Source organism: Schistocerca serialis, chromosome 3 (genome assembly GCF_023864345.2).
Source record: "Schistocerca serialis cubense isolate TAMUIC-IGC-003099 chromosome 3, iqSchSeri2.2, whole genome shotgun sequence".
NCBI lineage: Eukaryota > Metazoa > Arthropoda > Insecta > Orthoptera > Acrididae > Schistocerca > Schistocerca serialis.
In genome coordinates, this window is record NC_064640.1 from 654,723,869 (window position 1) to 654,742,569 (window position 18,701).

The 18,701-nt window shown below is 38.3% G+C and overlaps 1 protein-coding gene across 1 annotated transcript in view; it reads right to left on the bottom strand.

Moving 5' to 3' along the window:
* The window catches only part of LOC126471076 (uncharacterized), a 483,768-nt gene that overhangs the window by 82,110 nt on the left and 382,957 nt on the right, over positions 1-18,701 (bottom strand). The window contains exon 8 of the mRNA XM_050099148.1: positions 16,733-16,878. Within this exon, the coding sequence (XP_049955105.1) occupies positions 16,733-16,878 (146 nt within the window). The remainder of the gene's footprint in view (positions 1-16,732; positions 16,879-18,701) is intronic.

Sequence of the window (18,701 nt, forward strand, 5' to 3'; positions counted from 1 at the left end):
GCCACTGAGCAGTGTGTCAGAAGTGCACAAATAGCAGCATTACTGCATTTACTAGGCAGTCTTGTATTTTAATAACAGTTTAAATTTTGTGTTGAATTGTTTGTGCTCTGTGTAGATTAGTTCGGATGTTCTTTGCACAACAGTATTTAGCATGGATAGTGACTGCAACTGCTATGTTCGGATGTGGGCTGAGTTGGCATCCCTCATTCCTGGCTTCAGGTAGTGTTGGCTTCGGTCACACAGCTTGAGGCTGCTGCAAATGGGCATCGCTGTGGGGGTCCGGATGATGGTTTGTCGAGGACGGCCAGCTCATCCCACGCATCCCCCAATCAGACTATGGCTGTGGCTGCCCGGGATACTGCCCACATTGAGGCTGACCCCTCACCCATGGTAGAGTGGGAGGTCGTCTTGAGGTGTGGTAGGAGGCGAAAGACATTCCAGAGGGCTGAACAGAAGGCCTCTCCAGTTTGTCTGATGAACCGGTTTCAGGCTCTGTCTCCAGCTGATACTGATCTTTGGCTGGACATGACTGCTTGTCCTTTTCCAGAGGTTGCTCCTCAATCTGCAAGATCCGGGCAATCACAGAGGATGGGATTACTGGTAGTTGGGAGCTCCAACGATAGGCACGTAATGGGGCCCCTTATGGATATGGCTGCAAGGGAGGGGAAGAAAACCAATGTGCACTCTGAGTGCATACCGGGCGGAGTCATTCCTGATGTGGAAAGGGTCCTTCCGGATGCCAATAAGCGTACAGGGTGCACCCATCTGCAGGTGGTTGCTCATGTCGGCACCAATGATGTGTATCGCTATGGATCGGAGGAAATCCTCTCTGGCTTCCGGCGGCTATCTGATTTGGTGGAGACTGCCAGTCTCGCTAGTGGGATGAAAGCAGAGCTCACCACCTGCAGCATCGTTGACAGGACTGACTGCGGACCTATGGTACAGAGCCGAGTGGAGGGTCTGAATCAGAGGCTGAGACGGTTCTGCGACTGTGTGGGCTGCAGATGCCTTGACTTGCGCCATAGGGTGGTGGGGATTCAGGTACTGCTGGATAGGTCAGGAGTCCACTACACACAGCAGGCGCCTACATGGGTAGCAGGGGTTGTGTGGCATGGACTGGGCAGTTTTTTAGGTTAGAAGGGAAGTACAGAAAGGGCAACAGCCCCAAAGGGTGCGGGGCAAAGTCAGGACATGCGGGTACCAAGCAGCAATCGGTATTGTAATTGTAAACTGTCGAAGCTCCGATGGTAAAGTACCAGAACTTCAGAGTTCTGATAGAAAGCACTGAAGCTGAAATCATTATAGGCACAGAAAGCTGGCTGAAGCCAGAGATAAATTGTACCAAAATTTTTACAAAGGCGCAGACGGTGTTTAGAGAGGTTAGATTGCATGTAACCGGTGGTGGCGTGTTTGTCGCTGTTAGTAGTAGTTTATCCTGAAGTGAAATAGAAGTGGATAGTTGCTGTGAATTATTATGGGTGGAGGTTATACTCAACAACCGAGCTAGGTTAATAATAGGCTCCTTTTACCGACCTCCCGACTCAGCAGCATTAGTGGCAGAACAACTGAGAGAAAATCTGGAATACATTTCACATAAACTTCCTCTGCACGTTATAGTCTTAGATGGAGATTTCAATTTACCAGATATAGACAGGGACACTCAGATGTTTAGGACGGGTGGTATGGACAGAGCATCGAGTGACATTGTACTGAGTGCACTATCCAAAAACTACCTCGAGCAATTAAACAGAGAACCGACTCGTGGAGATAACATCTTGGACCTACTGATAACAAACAGACCTGAACGTTTCAACTCTGTAAGTGCAGAACAAGTAATCAGTGATCATAAGGCTGTTGCAGCATCCCTGAATATGGAAGTAAATAGGAATATAAAAAAAGGGAGAAAGGTTTATCTGTTTAGCAAGAGTAATAGGAGGCAGACTTCAGACTACCTAACAGATCAAAATGAAAATTTCTGTTCCGACACTGACAATGTTGAGTGTTTATGGAAAAAATTCAAGGCAATCGTAAAATGCGTTTTAGACAGGTACGTCCCGAGTAAAACTATGAGGGATGGGAAAAACCCACTGTGGTTCAACAATAAAGTTAGGAAACTACTGCGAAAGCAAAGAGGGCTTCACTGCAAATTTAAATGCAGCCAAAACCTCTCAGATAAACAGAAGCTAAACGATGTCAAAGTTAGCATAAGGAGGGCTATGCATGAAGCGTTAAGTGAATTCGAAAGTAAAATTCTATGTACCAACTTGACAGAAAATCCTAGGAAGTTCTGGTCTTACGTTAAATCAGTAAGTGGATCGAAACAGCATATCCAGACACTCTGGGATGATAATGGCTTTGAAACAGAGGATGACATGCATAAAGCTGAAATACTAAATACTTTTTTCCAAAGCTGTTTCACAGAAAAAGACCGCACTGCAGTTCCTTCTCTAAATCCTCACATGAACGAAAAAATGGCTGACATCGAAATAAGTGTCCAAGGAATAGAAAAGCAACTGAAATCACTCAACAGAGGAAAGCCCACTGGACCTGATGGGATACAATTTGATTCTACACAGAGTACGCGAAAGAACTTGCCCCCCCCCCCCCCCCCCCTTCTAACAGCCATGTACCGCAAGTCTCTAGAGGAACAGAAGGTTCCAAATGATTGGAAAAGAACACAAGTAGTTCCAGTTTTCAAGAAGGGTCGTCGAGCAGATGCGTAAAGCTATAGGCCTATATCTCTGACATCCATCTGTTGTAGAATTTCAAAACATGTTTTTTGCTTGCGTATCATGTCATATCTGGAAACCCAGAATCTACTCTGTAGGAATCAACATGGATTCCGGAAACAGCGATTGTGTGAGACCCAACTCGCTTTATTTGTTCATGAGACCCAGAAAATATTATATACAGGCTCCCACGTAGATGCCATTTTCCTTGACTTCCAAAAGGCATTCAATACAGTGCCACACTGTCGCCTGATAAACAAAGTAAGAGCCTATGGAATATCAGACCAGCTGTGTGGCTGGATTGAAGAGTTTTTAGCAAACAGAACACAGCATATTGTTATCAATCGAGAGACATCTACAGACGTTAAAGTAACCTCTGGTATGCCACAGGGGAGTGTTATGGGACCATTGCTTTTCACAGTATCTGTAAATGACCTAGTAGATAGTGTCAGAAGTTCCATGCAGCTTTTCGCGGATGATGCTATAGTATACAGAGAAGTTGCAGCATTAGAAAATTGCAGCGAAATGCAGGAAGATCTGCGGCAGGTAGGCACTTGGTGCAGGGAGTGGCAACTGACCCTTAACATTGACAAATGTAATGTATTGCAATTACATAGAAAGAAGGGTCCTTTATTGTATGATTATATGATAGCTGAACAAACACTGGTAGCAGTTACTTCTGTAAAATGTCTGGGAGTATGTGTACGGAACAGTTTGAAGTGAAATGATCATATAAAATTAATTGTTGGTAAGGCGAGTGCCAGGTTCAGATTCATTGGGAGAGTCCTTAGAAAATGTAATCCATCGACAAAGGAGGTGGCTTACAAAACACTCGTTCGACCTATACTTGTGTATTGCTCATCAGTGTGGGATCTGTACCAGTTCGGGTTGACAGAGGAGATAGAGAAGATCCAAAGAAGAGTGGAGCATTTGTCACAGGGTTATTTGGTAATTGTAAGAGCGTTATGGAGATGTTTAGCAAACTCAAGTGGCAGACTCTGCAAGAGAGTCACTCTGCATCGCGGTGTAGCTTGCTGTCCAGGTTTCAAGAGGATGCATTTCTGGATGGGGTATTGAGTATATTGCTTCCCCCTACTTATACCTCCCGAGGGTATCACGAATGTAAAATTAGAGAGATTCGAGCGCGCACGGAGGCTTTCCGGCAGTCGTTCTTCCCGTGAACCATATGTGACTGGAATAAGTAAGGGAGGTAATGACAGTGGCACGTAAACTGCCCTCTGCCGCACACCGTTGGGTGGCTTGCCGAGTATAAATGCAGATGTAGATGTAGCATTTAATTATGGCACCAGCAGTTTAAAGACAGTGGTTGTTTATGTAATGGGAAGTCTACAGGTCACACTCAAGTGCTCTTTCAAGTCACAGTACATAGTAAACAGAAGTCTACTCATTGTGTTAGCCAAGAGTTAGCCATTTCTGATGTATCTGTGTGGAGTGTTTTGTTTGTGTTTCATAATGCAAAGGATTCAGTTGTTATAACCCTTTCAAGAAGGTCATAAACAATTATGTGAAGAGTTTTGGGAATTCATCTGCATTTGGAAATGGAAGATAATGATTTCCTTTCATGTTTAGTGTACAATGGTGAGGCTACATTCAACTGAAGTGTAAAAGTGAACTGCCGCAATATAGAGTATGGGGAACACAGCACCCACATTCCATAGTCAAGCATAAGAGAGTGTCTCCAAGACTTCATGTGTTTTGTGCTCATTCTCAATGCCAGATTTACAACACATTCTCTGTTGTGGAAAAGACAGTTACATGAATCACATATTCAGATATGTTATAGATTTGGCTTTTATCACAGTCGTGAGAACATGCCAAAAATGCATTTTTCAGCACCAGCAGAGCACCACCACATGAAGAGCATTTTTAACAGTGAGTTGCCTTAACACTGGTTCAGACGCAAAGGGTATATGGCTGTCGTATAGGAGTTCAGAGTACGAACTTCATCACAGTACAAACTGACTGATGGAAAGTAACATGCAGACTAACATGTAATTTGATTGGATAGAGTGAAAGTCTGTTTCACCATAAATGTGACTTTTGGCTGCTTAGGGAATCAGAGTATGCAGGAGAAAAATAAAAATACAAAGGATATGGTGAAGTTCAAATCATAAGATAAATATACATGTAATTCAGGTAGGGTATGTTGGTCCATAAACATACACAATGTTGGTTGAGAAAATTTAGAAATAATGATCAAAGTAATATTAATAGTAGTAGTAGTAGTAATAATAATTACAGTAAGGAAAATGAGATAAAGATGAAGACGGTACACAGAGAGATTCAGAGGATGAAGGTATGATGAGAAGTGACACACTGAATAAGACTGAGTGAAGAAAAGTGAACAGCCATAATCAGGTGTCTCCAAGTTGTAAGTCGAGAGGAGGAGGCAAGAGAGCCAAGTAGAGATGTTGAGGACACTGTGTGTGATGTAACTTAAGGACATACTAAAAGAAATCTAAGAACTAAGAGAAAACACAATAAATAAGTAGCAATGAGAAAGAGTATAAAGGCCAGACAAAAAGAGGCTGAAATTAAAGGTTAGGCATAGAAATGGCATATAGGACTAATGAGAGAAAGAGAATAAGATAATTGAGGGCATGTGGTACTGGGAAGGTACCAGTGTAGATTCCTCATGCAGTTTGGTGGATACCTATATTTTAGGACTAATTTTTCATGGAAGATTATCTAGTTAGATGACCGAATTCGGCTAGTAAAAGCTGTGTCAATGTCCTCGACATAATTCTGTAATGTATATTTCCCCATAAGGTTCTGAAAATTATTAGTAAAGAGATATTTTCCATGTCCATTCATCTGTGTAACAAGTGTTATATGGGACATGCCTAAAAGTTGCTTAGAAAGATTGCCTGTAAGTTTCTAAGTCATATGAATTTGTTCTGAAGGTAAAATTTATTTATTTGATGACAGTGAAAGTGGTATATGTCAGTGGTTTATGAAGTAGGGTGAATTACATGAATGAGAAACAAAGGTTACGATGTCGATTTAGAACACTTCACCCTTTTCTCTCTCTTGCTTTTCCAGTATCATTTCACATAGCCTCTTGTGTTTATCTGCAATAATCTTCTCTATCTTTCAGTCAGTTGAACCTTTCTGAACCGTGCTCATTGCTAATGTTCGGTTTGGCTTACTTGGTTGCTTTCATTGTAAGTAGATAGGAAGCAGAGTGAAAAGATAGGAAAAACCATCAGTGTGATCACTAAAAAATGGTTCAAATGGCTCTGAGCACTATGGGACTTAACATCTGAGGTCATCAGTCCCCTAGAACATAGAACTACTTAAACCTAACTAACCTAAGGACGACACACACATCCATCCCCGAGTCAGGATTCGAACCTGCGACCGTAGCGGTCGCACGGTTCAAGACTGAAGCGCCTAGAACAGCTCGGCCACTCTGGCCGGCTCAGTGTGAGCACTGTTGGCCCATTCTATTACTACTCTTAATAATAATAATAATAATAATAATAATAATAATCATCATCATCATCATCATCATCATCACCATACTTCTTCTCCTCCTCCTCCTCCTCCTCCTCCTCCTCCTCCTCCTCCTCTCCATTGTTATTATAATTAACTTTTGGCTGATTTACAACATACACCTTACTTCTCTTCAACTGTTCCCACCTCTAATCATTTATCTGAATGTATTTTTATTATTTAATTATTATTTAGTATTATTATTAGCTACTGCAGAACTGACTCTCATATACTAGAGCCAACTGTTAGTTTTGCCACATGTCATGTTACTCAAATGTTTTTCTTGTAGTAAATATATAAATCATCACTCATTCCCCCTCATTTCTGCCATTTATTTATCACTTAGTTCTGATAAATGAATTTACGATGGACAATGTCATACAAAACTAGGATCAGACCAAAGGGAGGGGAGAAAAAGAAGATGTTTGGAGCTTCTTAATCAATGGGTCTTAGAAGTTTTTGCAGTTGATGTCCTTGCCAGTCTATACCACAAACAAACAAAGAAGATAACATGTTTCCTTTAATTGCATTCACTATTATTTTATGGGTTATTGATTTTTGAAAGATGCTTTTGTTTTAAATGGGAATTTCGCATTACATAAACACATGCCATGAAAATAGTGTTTGATGTTTATCTGGGATCATCTTGTGGAGCAGTATGCATTTTAACTACAACTCCACAAAACAGTTGAAAATAAATTTTAAAAAAGCACGTAATTACAATACAAAAAGTTATCCACATTAATTTTCTTTAAAATTGCCTTTGACTCAAAAATAGTTGATCATGTTAAAGCAAAGATTCCAAATTATCATTCCCAAAAATATAAAATGTTTACCACTAACATATATAGAACTTCATTTAATTTTTTGTCATCTTGATAATTTTTGTAAACATATCAGGAACAGCAGCAACTTCAATGAACTAGTAATAAATTATAGAGAACAGTCTTGATTGCACAAAATTACTTTTATTCATAAGGGGTGATCAGTTTCAGCACAATGTGGTTCGTCTTCAGATCATACTCCAGTGATGACATGTGGTGGCAATGGAACAAAGTAGGAACTATTTCAGTTTGTTTTCAAATTTTGCTTTGCTGTCTGTCAGACATTTCATATCCCTGGATAAGTGATCAAAAAATTTAGTTGCAGCCTTATGCATCACTTTTTGTGCTAAGGACAACCATAATGTGGGGTAATGAATGTAATTTTTCCTTCTGGTTCAGTAATTATTTACCTCATGGTTCCTTTTAAAATGTAGTGGATTATTCATGGGGGTATAAATATATTGTGAAGCAGTAGCCAGGATGCTTAAACAGATATCTACGAGGAGACTGTGGGTGAACACCACACATATCATTCTTACAGCACATTTTTTAGCTATGATGTCTTTCTTTCTTAAAGATCAGTTACCCAAAATATTGTTCCATATGACATTACTGAATGAAAATCTACAAAATATGTCAACTTACTGATTTGTCTCTCCATAAGATCTACAATAATTCCAAGTGCAAACATAGCAAAACTAGGAGTTGCAAAATGTGCTTTTTCCAGTTTAAATTCTTATTATGCTGGCATGATACAGAAATCCCAGTATAGCGGATACAGTGTGTGTTTCCAGTCTGGCTATCAGTGATGCAAAATAAGTGCACCAGGTCTTTGAGAAACAATTTTCTTTGTGAATTTTTGTTATTGTTGTTGCCTTCAGCCTCAAGACTAATTTAAAAACAGCTCTCCACACTATTATATTTTGTGCAAGTCTGTTGATCTCTGAATAACTACTGGAACCCACATCCATCTGAACCTGTGTATTGTACTCGTCTCCTGGTTTGCATCTATCACTTCTATCCCCCATACTCCCCTCCAATACAAAACTGACCATTCCTTCGTGTATTAGAATTTTTCCTACCAACAGATCCCTTCTTTTAGTCAAGTTATGCCACAAATTTCTTTTCTCATCAATTTTATTCAGTATTTCCTCATTAGTTACTCAATGTACCCATATAATCATCAGCATTCTCCTGTAGCATCACATTTCGAAAGCTTCTATTCTCTTCTTGTCTGAACTGCTTATTGTCCATGTTTCACTTCTGTACAAGGCTACTGTCCAGGCAAATGCCTTCAGAAAAGACTTCTTAACACTTAAATTTATATTTGATGTTAACAAATATCTCTTCTTGAGAAACATTCTTCTTGCCACTGATATTCTACATTTTATATAGTCTCTACATTGGCCTTCATAAGTTATTTTACTGCCCGGCTATCAAAAGCTTACCACTACTTTTAGTGTCTCATTTACTAATATAATTCTCTGCCCATTGTCTGATTTAATTCACCTACATTCCAGATCCATATTTTGATTTTGTTAATGTTCATTGTATGTCTTCCTTTCAAGACACTGCCTTTTCCATTCAACTACACTTCCAAGTCCTTTTCTGCACAAGCTGTAAATTGCCTTTTGCTCCCTGTAAATTACCCCTGCTATCTTCAGAACATAAAAGAGCTTATTCTGTCAACATTGTCAAAAGCTGTCCCTAAGTCTTCACTGTGACAGGCTTTGCAGCTTTGATGAATGTTTTGAATGACTTCATGATGCCTCCCTCCACTGCCATTCTCTTTATTTGATGTACATTTGTATAACTTCAGCCTTAGGGTATTTTCAAGCATTTTATGGATGATTTTTTAATGGTATATTATTCCACATATGTCCTTACTCCTATGCCTCCATGTAATTGTCACAAAATAGTTTATAAATAATTTTTGCTATTTTAGGAGCATGTTACTTTTGAGCTGCTGTTGCAAAGCTTTAAGTCTGCAAATGCTATAAACATACATTTGCCTTTACTTATTCTACTCGCATCTTCTAAGAGAAGTCATAGGGTCAGCATCATTCCTACATACCTCTAGAATCCAAACTGATCTTCTCTGAAATCAGTTTCTACCACTTTTTTGACTATTCGGTAATGAATTTGTGTTTGTATTTTGCAACCATGACTTATTAAACTCAAAGCTCAGTATTATTCACAGTTGTCAGAAACCACTTTTTTTTTTGGAATTATTACATTCTTCTTGAAGTTTTGAGTGTATTCCTGCCATCTCATACATCTTGCACACCAGGTGGAATAGTATTGTTATGGCTGGCTCTTCCAAGAATATCAGCTGTCCTGAGGGAATGTTGGGTACTCAGGGGGCCTAGTTTCAGGTTAGGTCTTTCAGTGCTCTGTCAGTTTCTTCTCACAGCATCATATCTCCCATCTTATCTTCATCTAATTTCTCTTCCCTTTCTATAATATTGCCTTGAAGTTTATTTCCCTTGCATAGCTCCTCTATATATTTCTCCCATTTTCAGCTTCCACTTCTTTGCCTAGTACTGGTTTTCCATCTGAACTCTTGCTGCATCTCTTTTCTCCAAAGGCCTCTTTAGTTTTCTTGTAGTTGGTACATAACTTTCCTCTAGTTATACATGTTTCTATAGACTAACATTTGCCCTCCAGCCACTCCTGCTTAGCCATTTTGCATTTCCTCATATTGTAAACATTTGTATTCCCTTTTCATCTGCTTCATTTGCTGCATTTTTATATTTTTTCCTTTCATGAATTAAGTTTCAATATCTCCCTGTGATGTTGAAGGATATCTACTAGGCCTCATCTTTTTACCTGAGTCATCCTTTGCTGCCCTCTGTTTCATCTCTCAAAGCTACCATTTTGTCTTCTACTGTATTCTTTTCCCTTATTTCAGCCAGTTGTTGCCTAATGCTCCCTTTGAAATTCTCAGCAAGCTAGCTCTCGTTCATTGAAATTATCCAGGTCACATCTTCTTAATCTCATGCCTTTTTGCTAATTCTTCAGTCTTAATCTACAATCATAACCAATAAATTGTGGTCAGATTCCACATCTGCCCCTGGAAATATCTTACAGTTTAAAATCTGGTTCCAAAATCTCTGTCTTACCATTATGTAATCAATCTGAAACCTTCCAATATTGCCAGGTCTCTTCCACATATACAGTCTCCTTTCAAAGTTATTAAACAAAGTGTTAACAATGATTAAACTATGCTCTGTGCCAAATTTTACCAGGCAGCTTCCACTGTTATCCCTTTCCCCTGGTCCATATTCTCCTATTATTTTTCCTTCTCTTCTTCTTCATATTACCAAATTCTAGTCATTCTTCACAATTAAGTCTTCCTCTCCCTTAACTATTTGAATAATTTCCTTTATCTGATCATACATTCTTTCAATCTCTTCATCACATGCTGAGCTAGGTGGCATATAAATTTTTTCTACTGTGGAGGAAGTTGACTTTGTGCCTATCCTGGTTATAATAATGCCTTCATTATGCTGCTCATAGTAGCTTATCTGTATTCCTATTTTCTTTTTCATTATTAGACCTATTCCTGCAGTAAATTATTTGATTTTTGTATTTCTAAATCTGCATTCACCCAACCAGAAGTCCTGTCCATCTTGTCACCAAACTTCAACAATCCCAACTGTATCTTACTTCAACCAATGAAGAATTAGAAATCACTGTTTATTTGAGAGTCCCTATCACTGGCTGTTGAAGGTTTTGCAATGCATCACTCCAGGTTACATGGACCACACACTTTGAGAACTCTCAACCTTGAGGTATGAATGTTTCATAAAACAGAAGAGGATGCTTGCATGTTTTATTTAAACTGTCCAGCAAAAAAAGTGAAGCACCCAGAAGGGGAGGGGAAATGAAATCAAATTTCATGGGTTGAGAGGGTATGTGATGTAATTTCAGTGATTACAAATTTGAATCAGATAGTATATGCTCATTTTTTAGTATGATATTGCTCCCCCCCCCCCCCCCCCCCCAACCTGGATGCATGTACTGATCAGGATGATGCCAGGAGTAATGCTGTTGTACCTCTCCAAAATACTGGAAGAATGAGACTTCCCCCCCCTCCCCCCCCAGTTCACCAGCATACTTGCTGCTGACAGTCAAGTGAGGTAGCACAGAACCATGATTCTTCTTGTACCAACAATATAACTTCGTTGATCATCAGTACATGCCTCCCAGTTATGGCACCGCTTGAGATGGAGCTATTTGTGTAGTGGTGTTAATAGCAGCCTAGGCATGGGACAATAATTCCCTGTGTGGCTGCTAATCTTTGATAAACAATGCAGGGTGGCATAGCATGTTGCATGGAGCCAAATACTTGTTCTTGAATGGCAGGTTTGAAGGGTTTACAATGTGCCTGGCGCACAATATGGTGATCCTCCCTTGCCATGATCAGAAGAAGTTGACGGGAACCTTGACGATGAGTATGCCTGCTCTCAGGTTTCCATGCCATCCGACATTAGGTCTCTGTCACTTATGAATGCTCCCTGAATCTTGACCAGCTGGCCAAATGGAGGCCCGCAATGAGGTCCCGTTCAAAGTCTGTCATGTGCTGATAATGTTATCTGTGTGTCCTTCACAATGATTACTCAACATCTAATGCTTTTCATTCTCCCCATATACCCTACCATGTCTGGTAACGACACTAAACATGAACAACTCTAATGCACTCCGGTGACCATTCCCTACCTCTCACAGAGAACTGCAACTCCAGTCACTTGCATACTGCTAATGGTGTGTACATGTATGAAGTTACATTGATATAAGACCATGTCTTATGGGTGCTACTTTCTTTTTTTTGGAAGGCAGTGTATCTGTTTTATGAGGCATGTTTTTTTAAGTAAGGTCTGTTTGAACATAAGTACACAACAAAAGGTTATTTCAAAAAAGTAAATTTATTTTCAGAAATTACATACTTGACTCTATTTTTTGACATAGGTGTCAAGTTTGTTCAAATATGTATTATACCTCCCAACCAATTTTAAAATACCCTCTTCATGCAAACTTGCCACCTGCTCCAATAATCAAGAGTCCACTGCGGTTTTCACATCGTCATCATCATTGTAACAGTTGCCACTGAGGTTTTGTTTGAGGTGGAGGAAAAGATAGTAATCACTCGGTGCAAGATCAGGACTGTAGAGTGGGTGGTCTAAAACTTCCCAGCCAAAACTGTCCAATAAATTGCTGGTGTGACCTGCAGTGTGAGGTCTTGCATTGTCATGGAGAAGGACAATTCCCTTTGTCAGCATGCCATGACTTTTGTTTTGAATCGCTCTGCATAGCTTTCTCAGGGTTTGGCAGTATGCTCCTGCATTGATAGTGGCTCCTTGTTGCATGAAGTCAACCAACAAAACACCATGCCTAATCCAAAACACCGACACCATGATTTTGCACTAGGACACAGTCTGTTTGGCCTTCACCTTTACAAGTGAGTGTGTGTGTCTCCATTCCATGCTCTGTTGCTTCGATTTGGGAGTGATAGGCGAAACCCATGTTTCATCTCCAGTTACGATCTGACTCAAGAAGCTATCACCTTCTTCGTGATAATGAGTCAAGAACTTCATCGTACACTCAAATCTTTGGTTTTTGTGGTCCTCTGTTAGGGGTTTCGGGACCCAACGGGAGGACAGTTTCCTAAACTTTAGGTGTTCAGAAACAATGTTGTAAAGCACTGATCTCGACACCTAAGGAAATTCATTTGAGAGACCTCTTATTGTGAAGCGCCTGTTCTCACGAATCCAACCAGAGCAGTCCTCATCATGGATGTTGTCATGGCCATCTTCGAATTCTTGTACCCACTTACGCACTTTGCTTTCACTCATAACCGTAGCACCGTACACTTAGCAAATCTGTCGATGAATTTCTGCAGCAGACAGGTTCCTTGCAGACAAAAACCGTATCACTGAGCACACCTCACATGCGGCGGGTGAGTTGATAGCCTTAAACATTTTGAAAGCACAGAACAGAACCATACAGGTTAACTACAGAGCTGAGACTGAGCACAGCTGTTCCCGAGGCATGCCGGTACACAGTGCATATGCTCATTGCAATATGCATGTGAACTACTAGTGCCTACAACAAAACGGACCTTACTTAAAAAACATGCCTCGTATTTAGTGTGTGCCATATGGTCAAACACATAAGATACAAAGAATAGTAGAAACGAGTACAAAATTTCAATAAGAAAACATAAATCCCAACTGTCACAAACAGACAGATTTTTTTATGTATTTGGTTTGTATCTCAGGTAACAGTGACAACAAGATTGACAGCCAGAGCCAGAGTAGTGTTAAAGTGTATTCTGTGCACAAACAGAGGGACAATATTGTGCAATGTCACCAGTTTTCTCACTGTCTCGCTTGATATGTTAGGCCTATACCACATGCTTCAACTGATTGTTGCCTTAAGTGGTGCATCTCCCTACCTCCCACATTCTTACTTCCACTCTAGTACTCAGAAAAGTTTTGTTACAACAAGGGACACCTAATATGTAGTCTACAAGATACTATGTAAAGAGCAGTTATATATGGAGTACAATGAGTAGAAGTTCTTGCTCTAAATGACTGTTTAGTGAGTAACTGTACACATTTTCTGTATCCAATCCAGGACTTTTTGGAAACTATTTTAATTACTAACAAAGCAGGATTCAGTTTTGACAGCATAATTAACATTAAAAATAATTATGGTTGGATGCAATCCTATGTGCACATTATCTACATCAGTTTTAGTTAATGAGCGTGCAGGTACCTTAGAAGTCAGTTGTGGGGTCTTACAAGGAGAAATCTACAGGGGTGGCATTGGCTTTTTGAAACCATCTATGTGGTGTAAAAGGTAAGGGTCCCATGTATCTCATCCTGCAGCCATTCACCCTGGTAGGTCCTTATGCATGAATAATTGACGGAAAAAAAATTGCATGATGTTATAGAGCCATAAAATAGACAGTTTTACTTATAGAGGGGTTGTAGCATAATTGTTAGCATATGAGCGTGATGTGCTGAAGCTTATAGGTTCAAGTTTCAACAGGTGCTTCAAAACCTTTTATTTTTAAATGTATATCAAAATTACTTTGATAATTATTTTTATTCAGTTAATTGATTTAAATATATATTTTTAAAAACGTTTTAATCCTTTGTCACATCATTTCAATCATTGTATTAACTTTATCATTTGCTCTTGTTTTTTCTTCCTAACATCCTATTTTCACTTGGAATCTTTGTGCATGTGATTTCAATTACTTTTATTTATCTATCACGATATTTAAGCATTTGAAAATTCTGATCTATCAGTTAAAAAACAAAAGAAGTAATAGTATATTTATAGTGACTGTACAGTGGTATCAAAAATGCATTTTTTGACATACAAGATGTACATTTGGATGGTAAACTTCATACAGACATTTAAAACATAAATTACTGTTGCACTATGGACAAAATAAGGCAGCTGAAGATTCAAATGAGAGAAGGGATTGTAAATAAGTGCACAAAATGAGGAACAGAAATGATCATTCCAATAACATGGACAAAAATGTAATTAATATGATGATTAAAATGACATGATAAAGGATTAGAATTTTTTTAAAGCATTTAAATCAATCAACTGAATAAATATAATGATCTAAGTCATTTTGCTAAAGATTAAGAAATTAAAAGAATTTGAAGCACCTGACAAGATTTGAATCCACAACCTTCTGCACACCACGTTTATTTGATAATCACTATGTTACGCCTCAGGGTAAGGCTGTAGAATATAATACAAAATTACAATTTTTTTCAGCAATTACTTGCAAATGAGGGCCCATCAGTGTGAATGGCTGCAGGATGTGATACCTGGGACCCTAATCTACATCCCCATTATAGATGGGGACCTCTCCTGGTTAGCTTTTGTTTCATAGTGTGACGGGGAGTGTTAGAAACATCTAAAACTTGCACTACCATAGCTCCTTCAGAATATTTAATAATACATGGTTCATGCATGACAGAGCACCAGCCTATTTCTTTCATGGCATGTAATGCACACCATGTTTATTACAAAAATTGTGGATGGTCTGGAAGATGGGATTACTGGTGCATTCCACAGAATCTTAAATGTGCCTGGAGTGCTTGTAACAGGAAGGTAGTCAAAAAAAAACTTTTATCAGAGTGGGTAGCACTTACTGGAAAGATCTCTGAGTGTTTAGCCTGTAAGATGTATTGAAATAGCCTTTTTAAACATATCAAAAGCTACTATTTAGAAACTGGAAGGCTTTTTCCTCCCTCTTTTGGTCTCAAGAACACACTCCAGCAATTTGCATCATTGTTTGATTGCCAGTCTGTGTGTCTATCCACAAATGAACATCATGTACTCATGTATAAAGTGAATTGTGTTATGTATCCTATAAAAAGACCTGTTTCACTTTGTGTAAGTGTCTAACATGATGACTTGAGTTGCTTCCAACTGTTTCATTAGGATTATGGGAGTAGGTTAGGGACACAGAAGTCATCAAAGTGATGTCCAATTGAATGACTTACACCAGGCCACTGAACCACACGAAATTATTGTTTTTGTACATATCTGACAGTGGGTTACAAGAGACAATAACTACACCTGGGAAGACAAGAAACTGAAAATACAAGGATGTGGACAGAGAAAGAATTTCATGGAAAACTGAATAGAAGGAAAGAGTGCAGACAGAGCAAGGGATGTCAGTTAGAATGACATACACATGAGTTTATGGTTAAATTTTGGGAGAGGGATGGGAACAGTGTATACTTCAAATAAAATTGGCATAGACGAGCATGCAGTCCCAAGAATTAAGCAGGAAGATGAATCAGTCATGTTTTCGGACAATATCATGTACAAATTTCAGTTATTTTTCATCTCTATTGAAGGTATTTTACCAGCTGTATAGCATTGTAACAGAATCCTCCAATTTGTCACCTTACACTAAGCATTTTGGTGATGGGCTTGTTTTTCAAGATGGTAATGCACAAGAACACTCCACTTATGAATATTTGCCTCTAGGAAGCAGGAACTAACCAAATGAAGTTGTCTGCAGACTGTGATGATGGCATGAACCAGAATGAGAATGTTTGGAACTAGCTGAACTTGCAGCATGTTTGCAAGAGATCCTCTATGGTTTTACCAGGCTAACATTAGGGACAAAGTCAGATTTAAGTAGAAGTTAATTGGTAAATTTTGCATGACTGAAATCTGGGCTAAGACTATGATAGAATTCAATCTATCATTAAGTATTCATATTTACATACATCCCATTACCAACAGATACATTTTATCCAATATTCATGCCATTTAACAGATATGCAAAACAAATTTGGCATTGGAGAGTATCTATATTTCAAGCGTACTATACAGTGAAACAGTATTACTTTAATAATAGACTGAGGAGTAGGACAAGGCATTTTTTACTGCTGTGTGCAAATATAAATGTAGCACAGTAACAACAGATAGCTATTGTGACAAAACCAATGTAGGATTTATTAGGAATGTATTTACTGCTTTATTTAAACATTCCTGACAAGTTCTTAATCACCAACAAATTGTTGCTTTTATAATGACTTAGGTTATGAATCTTAGTTACAGTACAATCCTTTTTTTTTTTTTTTTTTTTTTTTTTAGGATAAAAATGTCTACCTGCAGTGGACTGCCATTTTGATGACATCATATCATCTGTTGATCGCTGTTGATGCACCAGTTCATTAATTGGTGAGTAATTGTTCGTCCTTGCCAAGTTGTCCATTGGTACTGTAGGAGGTGGTAAACAGTTTTCTGGATTTAATCTGAAACATTAATACAGAACTTCATATAGGTTATTACCATCATTAATTTGGTTATTATCATTACTGGGATGGTGTCTTTGTTTCGTCAGAAGATTTCTCTGAGCATCTCAGGATTTTCCATGCTGAAATTCCAAATTTCCCTGAATCAATTTTTGTTGTATTTAAGAGCAAGATTTACTTTACTAGTTTTTGTGTTTCTACATCACATATTAGTGATTATTCCAAGTTCAACAGTGATTAAAAACAAGATACACATGAAACTGAAGATGTTGTTGTTATTCAATAAATAATATTCAATCATTATACTTTATTATGCAGTTACTTAAGTAATGTCATCCTCTCAACTACCTGCAGAGAAGAACACTAAATGAAGATTATGTATGCTCAAATGAAGATCATGTATGCTCAGGACCACATTTCAAATGATGTCCTGCAGTCTGCCATTGTCAAGCCTTAAACAAAGAAGCCACCAGACACCAGCATTCTGGTCGGTTTGTTGCCATTACAGAATAACTGTGTGCTTAATATCCATAACAACCAGTTCTGAATTTGATATGTATTTGTGTCTTTTTGTGATACCAAATAAAACAAAATTAAAGCCACTGGCAATAGCTCTACTTGTGTAAATAAAATTACAGTGGAAGGGAAAAAAACAAATATTCATGCTTGTATCATATCAGTTTTTTTCCACAACAAAGGCAAATTAAACACCATATGCAGTTTTCAATAGAATACATTCTAGAGCCCAAATAATGGCCTGAAAATTTGGAAACCTGGAGCAACAATGGAAAACTAAGCTTCCTGATACAGATTTGTCAAAATAATGTAGGGACTGCTCCCAATTATGCTGTAATACTTTTTCAGTACCGCTGACAAAACTAATGAAATTACAGAAACACAGTGCAATAAACTGTGACTTAAGCTCTGATTTTCTGAATATACTGATGGAGAGATTAGTACCTAAATCTCTACCTAGATACCAAATAGTGAAAACAAAACAACAATTTATTTACAATTTTATCAAATCTCCTATAAATCATATTCCATAATTAACATAGTCCACCACAATTATGTGCTGTGTTATGACATTTTGTAATAAATCTCAAGTATGGTATATCAGAAATTCTCACAGGAGCATGACTCAGACTATAGGCATATGAGTGTGATATCAAAAAAGTTTCATAGCAACTATGCATTATGTTTCAGACTGGGAATGGTCATTGTTCAGCTGAAGCATGACACTATGACATAGATGAAAAAGTATTACTTTGCGCTGAAGTTACTAAAAAAGAATCAGAGCCTGAATATTCAGTGCTGATCTACAAAATATGTGTGTTAAAATATGGATCCACATTTGTAATTTGTGTACAAGCTTTCTGTGTTTACACCTATGGTGAAAAACAGTAAAAGAGATAAGAATATAGAGAGGCTTCACTGCCCTGGCTCTGAAGCAAGTTGAGCAATACTGCCTCATGTTTTATTTAGTGAAAAAAATGTGTTTTCTAGGATACTAATGGATAATATGTAAAAGAATGACAAAAGAACACCCAATGGTTAATATTTAGCTGTAACATTTAGAAATGAAAATACCCTGGTTATGGTGGATAAAGACTTTATACAGTACTTCATCTCTCAGCAACATCAGTGATTTACATAAAAATGCTGTTGACACAGATTATCAGTTAAATGACTTTATCAAGGAGAAGACATTGAATCATAGTAAGGTAACTTAGGTCTGCTTGCTATAATACCGTTCCTGGCAGAAATAAATTATTTTTTTCTGCTCTCTGTTCCAAAAGAAGTATACATAGGCCACTATGCAT